At 39.8% G+C, this 22,767-nt stretch overlaps 1 protein-coding gene across 1 annotated transcript in view; it reads left to right on the forward strand.

Moving 5' to 3' along the window:
• Positions 1-22,767, forward strand: part of GRM5 (glutamate metabotropic receptor 5) — a 374,881-nt gene that overhangs the window by 295,889 nt on the left and 56,225 nt on the right. The window contains exon 7 of the mRNA XM_072969029.1: positions 19,200-20,139. Coding sequence (XP_072825130.1) covers positions 19,200-20,139 — 940 coding nt within the window. The remainder of the gene's footprint in view (positions 1-19,199; positions 20,140-22,767) is intronic.

Consider the following 22,767-nt stretch of genomic DNA (forward strand, 5'->3'; position numbering starts at 1 on the left):
GAAACTAGAAGTACAAAATTTAGTCTCAGTTTCCAAGAACCATCCAATCTAGTGGGAGAAAAGCCTGTAAACCAGTAATCATTGCAGTGGACTGAGTGCTGTAGATGAGAAATGAGCAAAGTATTATGGAAAAACAGAGGAGTGTATACCTAATCTTGGAGAAATTTGAGAAGGTTTAGTCTTGAGGCATAATCTTTACGCTCACCTAAGAAAAATGAAGACGATCATATTAGAAAGAGTGTGCAGCACTGAGGCTCTTAATGGCACCATCATTCTCCCAATTTCTCCAAACGAAAAGAAGCAAGTCATTCAGACTCTTCTCTCTTCCTGGCCACCCTTATCCAGTCACTTACTGAGTCTGGCTATTGGAATGGCTCAGTAGTCTTACCCTTCAGCTCTCTTCCATTTGTTTGTACAGCTTTTCCCCTGGCTAAGTTATCATCTCACCTTTGACTGTTGCAGGAATTTCCTGGTTTATTTCCCTTCTCCCAAACTTACGCCACATGCCTCTAACTGTGCTTTTCATTCTGCTACCAGATAACATATCAAGAATACATATTTGTCCCTTTTATTTCATTGCTCAACGTTTACCAGTGTTTTCATATCTCTGTGGGATACATCCAAGTTTTTCACACAGCATACAAAATTCCCTCTCTCCCTCACCCTCCTGTGACCTTTCTCACTTTATTCACCACCACTTTATAATTCTCATTTACATTCTAGTACCAGGGGCTGCTTGTAATTCTCATCTACACACATTCTGTTTTATTCCTCCATGTCCATACGTGTGTCACCTTTCCTGCCTGGAACGCACTTCCTCCTCTTCGTTTACTGGAATAATGCCTACTCACCTTCCGGCCTCTGCCCAGATGTCACCTTCTCTACGAAACCCTCTCTGTTGTACTTAGACTGATAAGTCCCCTATTTTAGATTTATATATTTTATATCTGCTTCTTTCTTTACATCATTTTCTGGATGTAAAAAACTGGATTTTAATGGCCTATATTCTTATCTGCCTCCCCTACTGAATCACTCTTCTCAAGGACACAACCATATCTCCACCATATTTGCATTCCTAGCATCTGACGCAAGCCTGACACAGACTAGGCACTGAGTAAATGTGTATCCATCTGCAGTAAAGGGTGGGGAGAGTTACAAACGAAGATGAAAGTCAGTATTAGGGCCATCCTCTGAAGACAGCCTTTAACAAAGGAGTTTGAACTTTGTCCTATAGACAGTGTGGGGCCAATGAAGGTTTTCAGGCAGAAGAGTGAAATGGTTTTCCTCTGGCTACATGCATACATGTGAGTGTGTGTGTGTGTGTACCTGGGGGTAAGGTGAAGAAGGTGGGAGGGGAGAAGGGGGAATAAATGCCAAACCTGGAAAGGTCTCCACATTGATATTATGTGAAGTTTAACCTTTAATTAAGATCCACAGCACTTTTCCAAAGAGCCTGTTGCTGTCTGCAACCTTATCCCATTGACTCTGATTCAAAGTAACTTGACACTTGGCACCGCTAGCTAAGCCAGAAGACTGCTCTTATGGCTTCAGCTATTCCAAAGCCTGCCGCAGAGATGCTTGGGGCTAACTTCAGAGGATACTGTGTAAGTTTCCCTTCTACCCACTTGGCTTACAGTTACCCCACTTCAGCCTACAGCAGAGGGCTCAGGTCACTTTGGGTCAGTGCTCTCATCATGCTAACAGCAGCAAGCACATATGTAATGCTTCCTGTGTGCCAGGAACCTTTTAAAGCATCTTACGAATGTTAATTCACTTCATCCCAACACAACTCTCTAGGACTGTGAGCACAGTTAAGAGACCTTAGAACTGAATAATTGTTTAGAAAAACAACTAGGAGTGGTGATCAACTGGCATTAATATCTATATATATATATATATATATAGCCATATACTTGTGTATCTTCATTAAAAAATATCTGAAATGAAGGTTGCCTACTGCTAAGAAAAGATGTTTTTGAGTGATGAGATAGTGGGTTACTTTTTTGCACACAGATAGATATATGTGTGTAAACATATATGCATATAATACTGAAATATATTATGAGAATACGTTTTTATCAATAAAGCCATTAAAATGAATGTTAAGCTAGCCATATTTTTATAGCCATCATAAATTGGCAGGAACCAGGAACACGGAATTAGGAAGAGAAAGAAAGAGAACCTGGCATGAAAGCCAGGAAGGTGAGAAGGAAAGAAGATTGTAAGTGGAAGATGAGGGCAGAGCATAGACAGTATTCCTAATTCGAATGATTTTCATTAAGGACAGCAAGTAGTTGTGCTTTGTCTGACAATCTTCAGGTATCCATGTTATCAGGGAATAGGATAAATAGAATCCCTGCCTTCAAAGTGATAAATATTGACAAGTGATCGTAAGCTGCTGAGTGTTCACAGAGAAGCCCAGAAGGGTGAAGGAGCCTGTATCAGTGGGACCTACTTAGATGAGGTTAAAGTTGCCACTGTAGTGAACTGCGTATGTGCAATACTTAAAGTAAAAATGGAGGTTGCCCAATTCAAATGAAAGAAAAGAGTGTTTTGGACATAAAATATAGAAACTGAAAAGGAGCTGGGAACATGGGACCTGGGGGAATGAGACAGCAAGCCAAGCAAAGGCCAGCTGTCGGAGGGCTTTGTAAGCCATGGTAAATATTTTAAAGTTTATCCTAAGGGAAATTAAAAGCTATTATTTATTCATTCAGTCATCTAGTCATTCATTCAACAAATATGTAGCTGGCACTTTCTCTGTCCCAAGCAGTGTTCTATCTAAGTGCTGAAACTGTTACTCTGACCAAAACATAAAACTCTGCCCTTATGATGTTTATATTTTAGTGGAGAGAATAGTTTTGAACAAGGCAATTATTATCTCCAGGAATATCCAAAAATTGAATAAGAAAAGAAATTCAATCATGATGGGCTGCTTTATAAATATTATTCATGTAGTCACAATGTAAAGTGTGAATAATGTTTAAAGACATGAGTAGAAAGGATACTGATTGCAGAATAGTGGAGAGGGAGGTGGGAGGGAGTCAGGTAGGATGTACAAGAGAAGTTCTAATTCTCTCTGTAAGCTGTGTGTGCACATAATTTGAAACAAATATGACAAAATATTGTATTTGCTAAACATGGATTTTTATGTTTGTTACACACTTCCCTGCATGCTTAAAATTTTTATAATTTAAAATACCTCATAATATTTGAGCTATTTATATGTTGAATACTAGAAGCTAAAAAATTAAAATAAAGACTAAATTGGGAATTTTAAAAAAAGAATAAGAGAAAACCACAATAAGGAAATTTTGCAAGTCATGAATGTGACTCTTTTGGTGGTCTGCACTAGGATGATGGAGTGAAAATAAAGGGCAATGAAGAGATCAGGAATTACAATCAACAGGAGGAAGTAATGGTTTCCCTGAGAGAAGAATGTAACTGTAACGTGCTCTGGTTTGAAAGAGGAAGTGGGAGAAAATAATGGAAGGCAACAGTTTGGCCAGGCACTCAGAGAATTCCCTGCAAGCTTCTGTCAAGACAACTTTTATTGCATGCTATTCCCCACCAGATAGATGCAAAAATTGTCCTAGAAAGAATCTTTAATTTGTTTTCTCTCAAACAATTTAGGATGGGTTATAAGTATCAGATCTTTAGCTGCCCAATCCCAGGCCAGAGCCATGGAAACTCTTTCAGGTGGGTTTGCCAACTCTGGCAACTGTCCAACAAACCCCAGTAAAAGGAAAAAAAAAACAACGTGGCTTTCAAAAAGTAACTTCGTGGGAAGCATTGTAACAGAAAGTTAGGATAATTTGCTGCTCTCTGCTCATAAAGAAATGTATCTTATTTATTTTATGTGCAAAGCTGTAAAGTGGAAGGCAGGCAGTGCCCATCCACATTTAATGTCAACAGGAACATTCTCCAGGAAGTGCCTTTGGTTCCCTGAGTTACCTAATTGCTTTGGAGATTGGAACCTTTGTATCTTCACTTCAAGGGAAAAAAGAGAACAGAGCCAAACAAAAGGGGGTTGGTGGGAACCTGGGAGGGAGTGGAGGATGAACTCCAAGGAGACAGAATCGCTGACAAGCTGTACCACCTCAGCATTTGTGTTACTCTCTTCTTACAAATACTTCTTTTGTGCTTCACAGTTTGTCCCACTTTTCTTGGGATTTTTTTACCTTTTTACAGAAGAAATAAAAATGTGAGAGGATTGCTTTTCATTACCAATATTTTTAACTATCTTAAGCGTAATCCTTTTGAATCCTACGAGGTAGACATTATTTTACAGTTGAATTCATTAAGACCCAGGAAGAGTCCATACGTTGCTCAAGGTCACAAAACTAGTGGAAAACCAAGCCCAGGTACTGTGACTCCATCGCTTTGTGCTACACCATATGCCTGTCTCCACAGTCACATTTTTCAGTCCCATATTTTCAGGAAATTATAGAAAAATTCAGCTTTCAAGCTGGCCACACGATAATTATCTCCAAGTTGCTCTGGTGTTTTTCATTTCAAATGTGCTTAAAATGTGCTGCCTATTTGATTATTACAATTCAATTTGGATGAGGAAAGGGTAAAAAATAAGACCCTTGCTGTTTGTTAAATATTATTTGTTTCTGATCCTTTAGGGGACTTTTTTTTATAAGTTGACATGAGAAATACGTTTATTCTTATTACAATTGTAGTAATTAATGCCTTCTAGGTTGGGTAGTAATCTGAATAGGAACTCATGCTATGCAAGCTGGTTATCCTCTCATTCATCCAGCGAAAGTTTTTTCAATCAGGTTTCTACACTGTTTTCAACACTGTGCTAGGTTCTATTGATAGAAATATAAATGGAAGGTGTCTGACCTTCCATTTCTATGGAATCAACTGTCCACAGTAGATGACAGACTTAAGTAATTGCATCAAGAGTATAACATATGATACATACAATAATTGAAGCATATGTCAAGTGCACTGGTGGCACAAAGGATAGAAGTACTCATTAGCAAATAGTTCCAACAAGGTACAAACACAGCACTGGGCACTGGACGCACAGTAATCATGGAGCCACAGTTCCTACCCTTGAGTATCCAAGAGCCTGGGCAGACACACATACCAGTAGAGGCAATTTTAATATATTAAGCATGCCAGGTATGTTGTAGAAACTGATTTAATGTTTGTCTAGCAAAAGAGGAGGGATAAGGGGAAGAATGAATGAACAAACCCATAAAGGGAAGGAGGAAGGAAAGAAGCGTGAGAGTTAAGCTCTGATTACATTGAGAGAAAATTAACCAGGTCTTGGAAGTTCAGTGGTACCTTCTGGAAGGAAATGGAATTAATGCATGTGAAAATGAGAAGTTAACCAAGTAAAAGGGAGAAGGATTTTCAAAGAGAAAGAAGAAACCCAGAAGACTAGATCTAAGAAATGTATATTGAAAAATGTTTTTTTCCAGCGTAACAAAGCTGTTTTGAGGCAAGTGAATAACTATTTCACATTCACTTTTCTGTCAAAGCCTATATATGGAAGCCATCCTTTTCTAAAGACCGAACGTAATGGGGACCAACTATAAAAGAAAGTGGCTACTTTGTTTAACAATAGAATTTCCCAAGCCCCTAAGCACTTTCTAGATTTTCCTTAAGTTTGCTACATAAAGACTCACCAATACAATCTAAGGAAGGTGAAATTTCTGACAAATGCACTGTGAATAAAATACAGTTGAGATTTTTGGCTGTGTGCTAGACATGTCTGCCCCAATTCATCTTTATTACCTTCCAATAGCATAGTGATTTAAATCAAAAGGGTTGGAGTCAGAAATATCCATGCTGAAATCCACACTCCACCGATGATTCATTGTGTGACTCGAAGCAAATAAATTGCCTTCTCTGAGGTTTAACTTCCTCTTACATAACATGGAGGTAATGTTAGTAAGTATTTCATAGAATTATTGGAAAGATTAAACATCATTTAACTATTAACTATTGTGTAGTACCTGTTAACAGTTTAATTACATTAATGATTATCACTCTACTGTTAATTAAGGTTTTTAAAAATATAGTGCTGAGAAATGAATGTAAACAGATAGACTGATTTAAAAATAAATGAGAAAATTTGGAAAATGTTCCAACCTCTATTGAATGTCTCCCACATTCGAAAGTAAGATCCTTTAAGTCAATGACTGTCTAGCCCAATGAATGGCACAGAATAGGCAATGAATTTGCATTTGGTAAACTAACTTGCTACTATAAACATCTCTTTTAACATCACTTAGATTATCTTCTTAGCTTTCTGTTCCTAAATGGATGGATTACACAAGGTTAATGTGGTATTGAAACTCCAGAAGGACAATCATGAGCTATAATGATACTAAAAGGCATATGCCATCTTCTTTTTGTTTTCCTTGATTTTCTGTTGTTTCCCATTTATTTCTTTTAGGTTCTGAAGTGCTGATAAATTCAACTACAGTGCCCACTCTTCACTGTTTTTTTTAGATTAATTTATTTTACCGCTACTTCCTTATAAATACATGCATGGCAGGAAGCACAAAAATCACTGCCTATAAATTAACAACTGGACACACAGACTATCCACATTTGTTATTTTCTGTTAATAACAAACTGTTGTTTCCAGTTTGTCAAAGAACATTAAAAACACATTATGATATAATGTGAACACTAAAATTAACATACCTCAATACATGCACCTATTTTGTCTTCCATCCCAGATTGAAATCTACTACTAAGACTAATGTTTTATTCCTCTTGTGCTTGAAATTGAATTCTTTCTTTTCTGCCATCTTTTTTTTAAATCACTCCCTTGATCAAAAGTTTTTCTGGTTTCAGTGGATAAGAATGGCCATCATTACCCACTTTTGCTATTTTCCTCCATGATATGATAAAAACATTAATCTTCCCAGAGAGAATCTAGCATCAATTGCCTTCTATATTTTTACACTTATACTTGAAATAAAACTAAAGATAGAGTTTCGGAGTGACTCAGGGCTCAGTCGTGATCCTCTTTTCTGTCTGTATTTGCTTCATTGGTGATCTTACCTGGTCTCATGCTGTTATTCTCAGTCATACACCAAAGATTTCTGAACTGAAATGTATAGCTTGGACTTCTCATCTAATCTCCAGACTTGAATATTCAACTGCCTGCTTGACATTTGTTTGAATATGCAATAGATATCTCAAATTCTACATTTCCAAAACTGAAATCCAGGTCTTTATCTTCCTGACCCCCAAGACTGCCCTATCCTTAGCTTTCTACATTTCACCTGATGGCAAATCCATTCTCTCAGTAGCTCAGACCAATAGCTTTGGAATCATCTTTTGAATTGTCTCATATCCTTTAGTCATTTGGTCGGGAAATGTTATTGACTCTTCCTTTAAATATGGAAATCTCCACTTCTCACTACCTCCACTGTAAGCTCCTGGTCCTAGTAATCATGATTAATTACCTTTAGTGCTGAAATAACCTTCTCACTGATCTTCCTGATTCTACCCTTGCCTCAACCTGCAGCCCTTTCTCAATAGCCCAGGCAGAGATACCTTTTTAAAAAGTAAGCCAGATTATATTGCTCCATTGTCTACAAACATACAATAGATCCTTTTTTTTCAAAGTCCTTATGCATTCATGTTCTATATGATGTGGCCCTTTCTTGTGTCTCTAGACTACTTTCCCTTTCCCTTCATCTCGCTCTGTCCTCCAGCACGTTGGTCCTTTTGTTCTTCCGTGAAGACATCTGGAAGGCGCTTATCCTAGCTCATTGCCCTAGCTGTCCCCTCCACCTGGATTGCTTCACCCCAGGTACCTGTACTGCTGTCATCCTTGCCTGCTTCAAGTCCTTGCTCAAATGTGTGCCTTGACCAACTCGTTTAATCCTACAAATTGTCCCCCTTTACCCTCTGCTACCTCTTATTTTCTCCACTTCATATATAAACTTTTATCCTATTATATGGTTAATGTATTAATTTATTTTTGCTGACCATATATTATCTGTCTCTCCACTTGGAATACAAGCTAGAAGTGGGGGGAGTTTGCATGCTTTGTTCACTCGGGAATAACAAACTCCTTGAATACAATCAACACTCAATAAGTATTTGCTAAGAAATGAATAACAGAGTAGAAGAGAGGAAGCAAATCCCCGTGTGTTGAGTGCTTTATAATATATAACAGGGACTTCACATTCTGCCAGCTAATCCTCCCTACACCTCAAAAAAGATTGGAATCATTATCTCCGTTTTACCGAAAACTGAGATTGAAGATGTAAAGTATCTTTGCTGCGGTCGCACAGTAAATAGTAGAAGGTAGACGCAAGCCTTAGTTAAAGTATTTCTGTCAAACTCATGCTTTATCCTTGATATGATACTGCAGGCAATGTGGAAATGACCATGACTCTCTGGATTCTTTCTAAAAGGATCTCTAAAATGCAGTGAAAAAAATTGTGCAATGATCCTTTTCAAACAACGAGCTTGATGAAATTGTTTCAGTTAATGCTGAAAAGAACAATGATTTTTTTTTAATGAAGTGCCAGGGCTCACACATTTGATAAATTGTAAAATGCCTTCTTACTCTTCCAGTTTCTAAATGCTCATTAACTTATAAATTTGTTTATCCCACCAGATGAGTCGAAAAGATGGTATAACACAACATTGTAAATTGACAATCCTTCAACTAAAAAAGAGAAGAAGAAAGATGGTATATTTATAAATGTAAACACCATTTGCTCTAGGGGAAAAAAAATTGCTAAAAAGCCCTCTCTCAATGAAACATCTCAAAACAGGTCCTCAAAGAGAACATAAACCAGTTTTCATCTTGCCAGAAGCCACGCGATGAAAAATGTGCATCGTGTTCCTCTTCACAATGATAAATTTGTGGTCTGCCTAAAAACAATGTCATCATGGTCAAAAACCACGCTGATATAACCAGACTGAGGGAAATAATGTGGTTTCATTGATTTCAGATTTTGATAAATATAAGTTGCCCAAAATAAATGATCACATTTCCCCCCAAGAACATAAAACCTTACAACACAGTGCCCACCACTACATTATCTAACTCACTTGGAAAATGCTTCATAAAGCATCGGTATATTATATGAGTAATATGAAGCAGATAAATGTCTCCTATCTTGCCACCTCTTAAAAAAAATCACATTAAGTCGAGTGAAAAATTCAGAGAGCATATGTGCCGCCTTGTACTTACAAGCAACTTAAGACAATATAATACCATTTCCTTTGGGTTGTGTGAATATAAACAGGCGAGAAAAATAAAATAGGGCTGGCTTTTCCCCAGAAAAACATAAGACAACCTAATAAAACACAGAGGCGGCTTAGCAGATGTTGAGCCACCACTGCTGTGAGTCTCTGTGTCTCTCTTCCCTCTCTTTCTCACTTCGTAATTATTATGCCACCGTCCAAGCCACATGGTATTTTCTGTGGTTCTCACTCTAATCCTTAAGATGCAGGCAGGAAGACATTATTATCTCCCCTCCTAAAGCTTTTACTGATTTCCCATCTGAGCTCTCAGTAGTAATTCCCGGAAATATTATAATTCTGACACTATGTTATGTGCTGTGGAAGGATTTCTCTGCACATCTGACTTTTGCATTTTGGCTGTTTCCTTTATAGTTCTTTTTTTTTCCCCCTCATGTCTGTTCTTCTCCTCCTATGGTTCCTTTCACTTCAAATGCTCTTCAGTTCCAATCCTACCTCAGTTCCCTTACATGAAAATGCATGAAATAATGGCACCCACCATATAGAAGGTTGTGGGTCTTAAAGAAGTAATAAGTGCATAGGGTTCAGCACAGTGCCCGGCAGAGCAGAGTCACAGAGCCTGAGCATCTGACCAACAGACTATTTTAAAGGAATAAACAGTTGCTTCTCTAGAACCGTGCTGAGGGCACAGTGCCTTGGACGGAGTAGGCGCTCAGGAATATGCACGAAGAAGGGAGTGTAACACTCTCGTTGTGCTCAGGGAACCAACTTCCAGTCTCTTTAATGGGTAGGATGGAGGCATTAATCTTTTCCCTTGTGCACTTTCACATGTGGGGTTTATTCTCATATTTTCTCTTTAGAATAAACATGAGCTTTGTCATTACTTACATATATACCAGCAGCTCAACTGAGGAATACTTACAGTATCATAGTAATTAAAATTCAGGAACTAAGTCTGGGGAAGAGAAACAGGAGGAAAAAGCCACGGCAGAGCATGCACTGAATTTTGCAACCAATCTTAGGAAAGGGAATGGAAACCCAGGCTTTAGAACAGTCTGGTGCATCTCAAAGGAAAAAAAAAAATCAAGACTGTGTAACAGAGTCTACAGGAACACAGGAGTATGGTGGGGCTTAGGGAGTGGCTGCAAGAATTCTTGAGTCACACAATCAGAAAGCCTTTGAATATCTGGCTGGAAGACCAACCACGGCAGGAAAATGCTTTTCACTATGCAAATTATTTGCTACATACACACACACACACACACACACACACACACACACACACATATACGACTCTGACTAAAACCAGAGGAAAGGGACCCTGAAAAGAGTCTGGCAAGCCAGGAAATTAATAGAAATAAATAGAAATTAATCATTAAAACATTCATTATAGTTCAAATTGTGTGTGTAAAATTCCACTGATTGCCTTTTGGTTCTAAAGTGATGAGTTTAATGTTTTATCCTAGTACAATACAACAATAACTTTAAGCATTTTATTTCCCAGTCCTGAAAAACTGCTCCACTGATGCTTTTCAGGTAATCAGTCTTTAATTTCTCATATGCAAATTTTTCTACAAAATTTTCTCCAGATTAAAACCTTCATTATAAGAGAAGGGAGTTCTCTATTATTTCCATTTTATGTATAGAAAAATGGAGACACAAATAAATAGAGAAGAGTCTCATGTGCACAGGAAATATTTGTGCACAAGCTGAAAATGAAATGCGTGTCTCCTGATTCCTCAATTGTTCTTTTCTCCACTAACATAATCATTCATTCTTTCACCCTGTGTAACTGCCTGTCATGTGCTGGCTGCTGCGCTCGGCGCAGCTGAGCAAAAGGCAGCCACAGCCTCTGCTCTCACATTGCTCACAGTCTTCTACATGAAACAGACAAGCAAATTCACAATGAGCATAATAGTTGCATCATTATGGGCAAAAAAAAAAAAAAAAAAGAAAGAAAAAAGAAAATGTTGTACAAGCGCTGTGACAGGCACTGGCATGCGGAGCTGTTTGACCACATGGGCGGAACCTGTCATTCGGGCTCCAGGAATCAGAAAAGCCATCCTCACAGAGGATCTGGAAAATGAAAGAGCGAGGAGTTAGCCTTTTAAGAGGGACAGGGGGAAGGTAAAAATGGAGCAAAGTATTCCAGTCAGCACAGTTGATTATTTAAATCCATATGCTGTGTTTTCCCTCTCTTGTTCATCTGCAGTATGCCCGGAAGTTGTATTTTTCAAAGCTGTTCCCTCAAATGTACATCTGTGATCATCCTTTCCCTCAGCCCTCTGCAGGACCATTCAGTCATTCTTTACGCCTTGATTATGAAATAAATCTTTGCATACAATGTCTAACTCCCCTTATAAAATGTAGCCAATTAGAAAATAAAAATGAAAACTAAATAAAGACTATAGCTCTGAGTTATCAGCTCTCTGAGGGAATTTTATTAAGGGAATCTAAAACAAAAAGTATGTAATAAACCTGGAAGGGTGTGAAATAGACTGGGTCCGATGATAAATGTGTAGCTGTGAGTTGCCTGTGTGGCAGTGTTAGGAATGTCCTACAGTCAGTCCCTGTCCTCAAGGGCTATGGGTATTTGGTGCTCATTCAGAAAAAAATTTCTACACTAGAAAACTTTGGGGACACAAAAGTAACAACTTACCAATCCGTGTCTGGCTAGCAACCCTCAGGACACATAAGCCAGGATGAGAACCTTGCTGAAGAATTTGAACCAATGAGATTCCTCAGAAGGGAGCCTGGATTCATGTCAGGGTAACAAATATCAAACACTCATGCCACCACCAGCCCCTCCTTGCCCATGACAAACATCACTAATTACTCACGATTCTCCTCAGGGTCCCTTTGAAAGGAATACTTGATCAGTTTGCCCTGATGTAGGATAAATCAATCAATCAGTTAATCAATCAATCCATCAATCAAAAATTTCACAGGGTCTTAATTTCAGCCCCAACAAGTTAGCATATTATTAAACCTCATATTGTCCCTCTGTAGAACAGAGTTAATTATATTTACCTCACTTGTTCGTTGTGAAGATTACCTAAAATAACTTGGATAGCATCTGACATTTAGTAAGCACTCAATAAATGTTAGTTTCTGCCCTTTTTTCAATGCTGGCATAAACAGGAATAAAGTGGCTTCCCATTGAGGCAGTTTCCATAAAACCTACCTAACATTTTAGATAGAGGCTAAATTTTTATTTGAGTGAGCAATTATGGTGTATTTTGTTTCATGCTAAGGTAATGGTAAAATCAATCAACTCTAGAACATGTCTTCCCTGCAGAGGACTCGGGGGCTTTTGATTCTGGCTTAAAGTAAAAAATGTTGCAATTAATAGCCTTCTTGGGAACAGTGTATCTGAACTTTATAGTAGATGGCACTTGTTAAAGAATGACTTCTGCTTACTGCCTCTCTCTTTCTTCTACCCAGAACTCCTAGATCCAATGAATTACCCAGAATTAGATTAATCAGTCAATCATAAAACGCTGATCATTGCCTAGTTAGTACCGGGAACATTTCTAATGTGAAGCATGCCAAACCTCTAGGCAGAAGGAAGCCTCTGAGCTGCTTCCTTAGTTTTGCCCCCCCTGGTTCAGAATCTTGACTCTAAAATTCAGGTGTACCTCACTGAATTTATATCTCTATAACAGTACAAAACAGTTCTGTAAATTGGGACTTCCAATAGCAACAAGAAAGTTTGCTGAGAATGACTTGATCCATACACCAGGAATTACATACTTTGATTATATACTAGATACGTTAATTTGCAAATTGCTATGCTAACCATATGAGCAAGGCACTGTGCTCAGTACCGGGATCCATTTGTGAGCCAAAGAGGCAAAGTCTTTGACATCAGGGTGCTTACAGTCAAGTAGGGAGGACAGACCTAGACAACATGACCTTCCTCTCACCTTCCTCTTTCTCTCTCTCACATACACGTGCACACACACACACACACACACAAAATAGATTGTAATTATAGTAAGTGCTACAAAGAAAAATAAGGTACCTAAACATAATACACACACACACACACACACACACAACCCACTTCCAATTCTTCCAAAATGTGGAAGTAATGAAAAATGTTAGCTAAAGGAAGAGGGAAAATATTAAATGATCAGGGTTATGAACAATGCAGAAAGGATTCTAACTGCATTGCTCTGCTATCTCAAACCAACTGCCTAGAGATCCAAATTCAGACACAAAAAGAAAGGAGCAAAGATGACAAATGGTCTCCTGATGGAACAGACTGAAGGCAGGCATGATGTTGTCGGTCCCCAGTTAACACGTCATATTCTGGGCAGACCTGTTGTTCACAAACCAGAGGATAGTCTCACAACGACCCCATATGAGTTTGTGTACCTGAAATGGCCTGACGGGCAGAGGAGGACACATACATCTGATTCTCAAAATTCTCAGCAGCAACTTCCTTTCCCTCAAAAACATACAGCAATTTGAGAGCTTGTTAAGGAGTTCCTGCCTCGTTGACTTACAGAACATCAGACAGCTATCTCAAGATCTTTGACTCCTCATTCCTTCTTCTTGAACAGACACTTGGAGCAGAGTTTGAAAATGCAACAGTCTACAAACTATTAACTGCAAGAATATCAATCCTGTGATGCCCAAACAGTAAGCATACGTAGTCAGCATACCAGTAATATTATTCTTAGGTGCCCAGGAAATCAGTGAACATCACCTCCCATTAGATACATGGGAAGCACAGTGGGGGTGTGGATAAAACAGCTTTGGCAGCTAAATTTCCCTTAAAAAAAAAACTGTTGTTTTTTCTGCTGTAGAGGGTGTGGAGGAAAAGAGAACCCTCCTACACTGCAGTATCTCAAGATTCTGAGATCTGGTAGAACATGTTCCATGTTAGGAACACAGCAGTAGAAGGACACCACTCTTTGTTCAAAAGAAAGCGATCTAATAGTAATAAAGGGAGGAAAGTGTAAGAGAATGATATGCCACCAAGAGAAATATCTGGAAATTTGAAGTTCAAAGCTCCATGAAAGCTCTTTGGGTAAGGAGAAAGAAAGAGAGAGAGAGAGAAAGGAAGGAAGGAAGGAAGGAAGGAAGGAAGGAAGGAAGGAAGGAAGGAAGGAAGGAAAGGAAAGGAAAAACTGAAGTGATATTGTTAGAGGAGGGTACGGAGGGCCATCCAATTAAGCCTTTCCTCTGATTTCTGACACATTTCCCTCCCAGCTGCTCTATCTCATGTCTTCCCTGACATGTCCTCTTCCTCGGTCATTCCTTAATGTCAGTGTCATACCAGACTTCTGGCGCTGCTCTCATCAATAGCCATGAATTTCCTTGTTGATTACATTATTTCTATATCTCTCATTTCCACCTCTAAACAGATGATTCCCAAAGCTAGAACTTCCACCCTGACATCTCGTCTAAGCTTCTGCGTCCATCTGTTCAGTAGGTCATAAATATTTCAAACACATGTCCAAACTGGAACGAAGCATCATTCCTGTAAAACGTGACCCTTTTCTCCCAGCAGCCCTCACCTTAGTTAATAACATTGCCATCAGCTTGGTTAGAAGCCTCTCTCCTGACTGCTGTCTGTCTACCTCATAATTTCTTTCAGTCCTAGCTCTGAAATGTTGGATGTTTTCTCAGTGCAGTGGCTCTTAGTTTTGGCCCTGTCGTCCCTTGCCTGCCCTTTTGTGACTGCCTTCTAACCAGTTTATTCACTTCCAGTCTCTACCTGCCATCCAGGCTTCCTGTCTTTCCAGTCTATGTTCCCCCTCCACCAGTCCTGGCCTTGAGACAGTATATAGTTCATGGAAAGCCTTAGGTAGGCTTGGGTGACTGCATCTGGGAATTATCATGCAAGACATTCACACACTGGATGAGAAGTCCACCTGATAATCTCTCAGGTCGGGCTGCCAACCAAGGACCAGTTGTGCAGTCACTGAGAATGCTTATGCAAAGTAAAATTCCTTTGCCCCACCCCAGTCGTACTAATTCAAAATCTCCTGAATTGTATTTTTATAGACTCTCCAAGTGACTGTGATGCACATCTATTTTTGGAAACTCCAACATCTTATTCAGTTATAAGAGTCAATGATGGTAACACTCTATAATAAAAATCCAATTTGCTACTCTAAGAGAATAGTTACAAAAGTATTTTTTACAATGGCAGGATCATCAAACTAAACATAAAGCCTTCTGAGGGTTCACATTAAATAAAAAATATTCATTTGAATACATAAATTTTGGCAAATTTGTGAAAATAATCACAGCACATTAGAGGCACGCCTTATACACATTTCTTCCAACACATAAATCTAATGGGCTTTCTTTAGTTTCACACATGATGTTAATGGGTTGCACATGGAGAATTCAAGAATCTATTTGACATAAAAATAGCGGTGAATGTTATTATACAGAAAACATTTAGTAACTAGGGTACTAATTACATTTAGATAAAAGCAATTAAGATTTAGCAGAACAGCAGGGGGAAAAAAAGACAGTAAAGTGAAAGTCCTTAAATATTTATACATTATTTCAGGTGATTTTCTTTAGCTAGTGAAAAGATTCTTGCTTCATGCACCACATAACATCTTTCCTATATCAGTAAATTACTGATGTCCATAGTAATTCACTGATATAGGAAATCAGGACCTAGTAGGGGAAACAGGTCCCTGTAGAATTAACTACAGTAGGGGAAAGGGTATAGCTCAAGGGGCAGAGCACAGGCTTAGCACCCAAGAGGTCCTGAGTTCAATCCCCAGTACCTCCTTCAAGTGGAAATCAAGGAATAAACCTAATTACCTTCCTCTCATAAAAGAAATACAAGAATTAACTACAGTAGATAATACATTTCATTGTTATAGCAATGTTATGAATAAATTATTATGGAAGAATACAGATAAATGATTGGTCCCTATTTTCTTTCTGTAAAATAGTCTCTATAAGGAACAAATTTTAAAATAGGGATACAGGTATATTCATTCACAATGAAATAGCCATTTATTTATAATAATTGACATTATATAAAATAACTGTCATATTTATCCTGGGCTATGCACGTATACTCTTTAAAGTTAAAAGTATGGGTTTTTAAAATAAGCATAGTGAGTGGACGTATAGCTCAGTGGTAGAGCATATGCTTAGCACACACGAGGTCCTGGGTTCAATCCCCAGTACCTCCATTAAAAAACAAACAAACAAACAAAAAAACCTCAAAAAAAAAACATTAAAAAGTAAGCATACATTTTCTCATAGAAGCTAGTTTGTAAAGCATGTGAGGGTCTCAGGCTAACTCACAAATCCTATTAAATTCGTAGTGAATCTAACTGTGTAGTACTAATAATAGTACTTGAAACCTGAGATCTTGAAGAAAGAGCCTGGTGAGGCAGAAACAAGGGAAAGAAGAATGTTTCCTTTCCTTTTTCCAACACAGCTGCCCTTGGACATCTTTTGAAAGAACCGCATGCTTCTTCGTCATTGCTGAGGAGGAAAAAATTTTCCTCTGCCCTTCTAGGTTGTCCTGGCTGGTCTAAGAATTAAATTAACAAGAGACATTAAGAGAAGAAATCAAATAGCTTAATAACCTGTAGACCTGGGAGAGACTCAGGAAAAATGAGTAACTCACCAAAATGGCCAAAGCCCTCCCTTAAATGCCATCCTCAGGGAAAGACGAAAGAGGCTGTTGAGGGTGGGGAGAGTCAGCTGGGTTGGGGGAGAGGGAAGACCACAGTAAGGGTAAAGGTTATCATGCAGATTTAAGTCCTTGCCTTCTCCACTGACAAGAGTTTCTAGAGACTTGGTCATCCTCCTCTCCTGAACGGTAAGGGAGACATGCTTACAAAAGATTTCCCTTGTGAATGCAAATGGTTTTTACAAAAGGGTATCTCTCCTATGTTCCTATGTGGTTTTCCGAGTTTTCCCCATGTCTGCTGTTTCTTAGAAAGCACCCAGATTAAAATTATTAAATTATTAAAAATATGTCCAAGAGACATATTTGGGGTGGCAAATTCTACTCCCCTACACATCATTACATATTGGTATTGTTGTCTTTTTTACCTTCGGGTAACCATTGACACTCAAAGCTACTTACTACAACACACTTGATCATGAGATGAGGGAAGTTAATAGGAAGTTACACCTATATCAATTAGGATTTGGTTTGTCTACATATATTGGGGGGGGAGTAGTTTAAACAAGATAAATATAATGTGCATAATCCAGACCTAGTCAGTGGTTCCATATTTTTCTCTGCCTAAACCCAGAACATGTTTTCTGTCCTTAATGTTACCCTGTTGTCCACAATAACTGCTGGAGCTCTACCCATCATGTTTATATTCCAGTCAAGAGAAGGAAAAAGCCAGGAAGATCAAAAAAGTCATCTTGACTTTCCAAGATGAGTCATTTTCCTAAGGAGGTTATCTACTTACATCTTTCTGGCTAAAACCTACTCACGTGGCACATGTGACTGCAAATATTGTTGGAAACTGTAGCATTTCAGCTACATCCTTTACTACCCCAAATGAAATTGGAGATCTGTCCTTGAGGATAAAAGGAAGAATGGATATTTGCAGGCAATTAGTAATGTCTGCCACATCGCTCAAATGTTCAATGACCCAGATTATTTAACTCTTCTGTTACTCACTCAATAAATCTATCTCCATTCTATTTTTTAAAAAGTATGGTTGACAGGAATGATCCTTCTAGAGCAGTGGTTCTCAAGTTTGGCTGCACAATTAGAAATCCTTGGAGTGCCTTTAAAAATTCCTGATGCCCAGGCCAATTAAATCAGAAGCTGACAGTGAAACCCAGGCCACAGTGTTGTTGGGTTTTTTTTAACTATCTAAGTAATTTCAGTGTACAGCCAAGCTTGAGAACCACTGTCCAAAAGAAACTTTAAAAGAAGACACATAACCCAAAGTATGTCAAGTTGACACTTTTTTTTTCTTTGCAGTGGATTCAAGGACAATGTAGCTAGATCCAATGTTGGTCGTTCTTGATGCCTTTACCTTTCACATACCCCCACATCCATTTTAAAAGTCTAGATTGCTTCCAATCATTCTCAATTCTGTGTATACTTTTATCTCATCCCAAATCCACAAGCAACCGAAGGAATGTTTAAAACACACACGGATCTGACCATGTCTTTCCTCTGTCTACACAGATCCCTGCAATGACTTCTCGTTGATCTAAGACTCTCTGCCCTGCAAGATCCCCTCGTGCACACCTCCCAGCCTTCTCTTAGGCCACTCATCACACTACTGCACAGTGACCTCCTTTCATGCCTCCGGTGCCCCCTAGCTCTTTCCTTACAGCTAATTTCTGTTTGCCAAACTTTCCAAATCCCCAAACTCAGCCAAACCAATACTTTCATTTGCTAATTGCTGTTGCAAGAGGCTCTATTGCTTCCACAGACTGGGTCAGGGGCCATGTTCTACTTCTTCATGGCCCTTATCACACTTGAAAATAATCCTTTAAAAGCCTTCTCCTCCCTACAATCTCGATTATTTTTTATGAGGACTGGGAACATGTTCTTCATCATTTTGTTTTCAGAACCTAGAACAGCTCCTGTCACTGAATATGTATTTGATAATCTAAAGATAAATATTTTAAGAATGAATCTATGAAGAAATGAGTAGTATGAGACACTGAGATTAGAAAGTTAGACTGAAACAAGGTCCTATTGTACGGCAAAGGGAACTACATTCAATATCTTGTAATAACCAATGATGAAAAATAATATGAAATAGAATATGTATATATGTATGACTGAATCACTATGCTGTGCACCAGAAACTAGCACGACATTGGAAATCAACTATATTTCAATTAAAAATAAATAAATAAATAAATAAATAAGAAACAAAAAAAGAAAAGAAAAAGAAAGAAAGGTAGACTGGAGAAAAGTAAAAGAGTCATAAGCAACTGCTTGTAAATGAGGCACAAATGACCCAAGTCAGCATCTCTTCCTTCTGTTTCAATATGTGTCTGTGTCTCTGCAGGTTGTGATTTGATCCCAGTGCAGTATCTCCGCTGGGGTGACCCTGAGCCCATTGCAGCTGTGGTGTTCGCCTGCCTTGGTCTGCTGGCCACCCTGTTTGTTACCGCGGTCTTCATCATCTACCGTGATACCCCAGTAGTCAAGTCCTCCAGCAGGGAGCTCTGCTACATCATCCTTGCTGGCATCTGCCTGGGCTACTTGTGCACCTTCTGCCTCATTGCAAAGCCCAAGCAGATTTACTGCTACCTTCAGAGAATAGGCATCGGTCTCTCCCCAGCCATGAGCTACTCAGCCCTTGTGACCAAGACCAATCGCATCGCGAGGATCCTGGCGGGCAGCAAGAAGAAGATCTGCACCAAAAAGCCCAGATTCATGAGTGCCTGTGCCCAGCTCGTGATTGCCTTCATTCTCATCTGCATCCAGCTGGGCATCATCGTCGCCCTCTTTATAATGGAGCCTCCCGATGTAACGCACGACTACCCAAACATTCGGGAAGTCCACCTGATCTGTAACACCACCAACCTTGGGGTTGTCACTCCTCTCGGATACAATGGATTGCTGATCTTGAGCTGTACCTTCTATGCTTTCAAGACCAGAAACGTTCCGGCTAACTTCAACGAGGCCAAGTACATCGCCTTCACGATGTACACCACCTGCATTATATGGCTGGCCTTTGTGCCCATCTACTTTGGCAGCAACTACAAGATCATCACCATGTGCTTCTCAGTCAGCCTCAGTGCCACAGTGGCACTCGGCTGCATGTTTGTGCCGAAGGTGTACATCATCCTGGCCAAACCCGAGAGGAACGTGCGCAGCGCCTTCACCACGTCCACCGTGGTGCGCATGCACGTGGGGGACGGCAAGTCTTCCTCGGCGGCCAGCAGATCCAGCAGCCTCATCAACCTGTGGAAGAGGAGGGGCTCCTCTGGGGAAACCCTAAGGTAAAAGTGGTGCGGGTGTTGTGGGGCGCTGGCGCCTATGGCTGAAGCAGTGGCATTTGCTTCCCGGGTCTTTTCCATGGGAACCACCTGAGTGAATAAAACTGGGAGGGGCAGGGTGCTAGGAAAGGGCTTTGGACATTCTCCTTGGATGGTTTTCATGGAGTTCATTGGATATGGGCCCAGTTACTTAGTCTAAGGCTAGCAACATAGCCGTTGAGATAAAGGTGGAAAAAAGCAAAGACTTACAACAAAAGGGAAGTGAGGTCAGAAGGGCAGGGAGGGCACAGCTAAGTCATTGACACAAGGCAAGGACCTTCGGATCCTGAGGGGACAGAGATACTCTGTGGGCTGAATTCAAGTTCACCAGAGCAGAGCAGAGAAGATCGGTGTTAACAAAAAGTATGCTGAAGGCAGAATGCCAAAAGCCTTGCAGGTCTGACTGCCCTTACGTGTGCCTGAACCTTTCTCAAGCCCAGAAGAACCCTTGACTACCCATCCCAGAGAGGCACAAGAATGTAGAATTTATATTTTCGTTCTTAATGGGCAGCTTGAAGTCTTTGTGAAACATCCAAGTAGCTGAAAGGGGCAAAACAGCAAAATGGCTTTGCAGATAATCTTCCTAAACAACCAGCCCGTTTCCCACTTTCTCTGTCACCCAGAGTCCCTCCCTGTCCACCCAGGTCAGTATCCCAGGTAGCAGTTATCAGCCAGTTGCCATCTGAAAATAATCTGAAGCCAACAGCCAATGATTTCTCCCCATGTGGGGTACTTTGTTACGTGATAAATGCCCTCTGAGGCACTTCATAATGAGATCATCTTACCAGTGGCTTGAGAACAAATTTGGAGATATTAAAAAAAACTACATAGACTGATACTGGGAATAATATTGAAGAATACATGTCAAAAGAGCTAGTCAGAACATCCATCTGCTAACTCTACAGAGATTTGAGAATATTCCAAAAACCTAGATAAAGAAATGGAAGATAAACATTTTTCAAGTGGAAGATAAATAGCTAAATACTAGTCCTTGAACAATTCTCTTATACCATCATTCAGTCTGCATGAAAAATCCTACTTTCCGTTCAACCCTAATTCTTCAAAGCCTGAATTATGATGATGGTAAAGATACTGTGTCTGCTGAGGACTGAAAAGGACTCACAGGATGCTGAGGGTTTATCCTCATGACCCGATTCACTTGCATGATTAACTTGTATCCTTGCCTCTTTCCATTCTTTTCTGATTCCTATATGCCTCTCATCTCTTTCCATGGATACTGTGCAAGGTATTCAACTGAGTTATAAACCTTGGGGAAAATAACCTCTTCTACTTCAATAAATCCTGGCAATGCCATGGTCTATACACAGAAGACCTTCCATATATCTAACCTGTTGGCGTATCTTCCATCTGCCTTCCTGAATCCTCTGTAAAACATCCTTTTTCTGAAACTTCTGCAAGATCAGCCTTTTATTTTGTCTCAGGAAATTCATTTTTTCAAACTTTTCTTTTATCAGCCTTTCTTTACATTCTTTCTTCAAGTAAAATCTTCTAGGCATCTTGGTAGAGAAAACAAACAGGTTGCTGGGGGGATGAAATTGTGAGCGTCTGCCCAAGCACCCCCGAAACTCAGCAGGGCAGGCTCCTTAGAAAGACAGCATGGAGCGATGGTGAAGAACCACCTGGCCTTGTACCCAGGTGGTCCTGAGTTTGAACACTGGCACTGCCGTTTCTTCTCTGAGCTTTAATTTCTTCATCTGCCAGATTGAGATCATACCACTTACCTCATAGGATTGTAAAGAGTGAAGGAAATAGTGTGTGTAAAGGCCACGCACAGAGTAGATAGTTTATTGGAGGTAGCAGGGCACAGGGCCAGGCAGCACTGGGATTGTATAGTGGCGCCATCAGTCACCAGCCATGTGACCACAGGCTGGTCCCTTAACCTCTCTCCGCCTCTGTGTTCTTCTCTGATGAATGGAGATAATGAAGCATACTGTATATAGTGGTTGTAAGACTAAATGAGTAAATTCATGTAAGTGTATACCACAGTTCTTAAGTGTTTGCTATTATTAAGTCAGTCAACAACTTTCGGTCTTTTTCCACGCCTGAAAGTCTCTGTGCTAGGTATGCAACAAGGATGATCTTAGTAACAAAGAGAGCCTCATAAAAGGCAGGACAGACCTATAGATACGTTGATTACACAGCCTGGATTTCCAGAGCTTCTTCATTTTGACATTCTGTAGCTCCTTGCTGAACCGGAGAGCACACCCCTTGTCCCAGTTTAAGCAGAGTCAGCTTGGGAGTGGAGGCCTCGTCTGCCTTGTTCATCACTGTGCCTCCAAGGGCCCGGAAGCGCTAAGAAGCTTGTTGAATGAATGGATTGGGGGAGGTAGAAATGTGGTACCTATTTTTCGCTTGTCTTCAAGTGTGCGTGCTACTGCCCCCTAGCGGTTCTGCTAACTCATGGGATTAAGCTGAGAGTGATCCGTATTAAAACTGCTCCTGCATTCCTGTGGTCGTCAGTTGCTGCTCAAGAATCCAGTCACTCATCCCATCCATTGATCTCATGTTTTGCTCTATTTCTAACGCTCCTCTAGTAACATTAGATTACTATTTTCAACCATTTCATTTCTA

This window comes from Vicugna pacos, chromosome 10 (assembly GCF_048564905.1).
Source record: "Vicugna pacos chromosome 10, VicPac4, whole genome shotgun sequence".
Lineage (NCBI taxonomy): Eukaryota > Metazoa > Chordata > Mammalia > Artiodactyla > Camelidae > Vicugna > Vicugna pacos.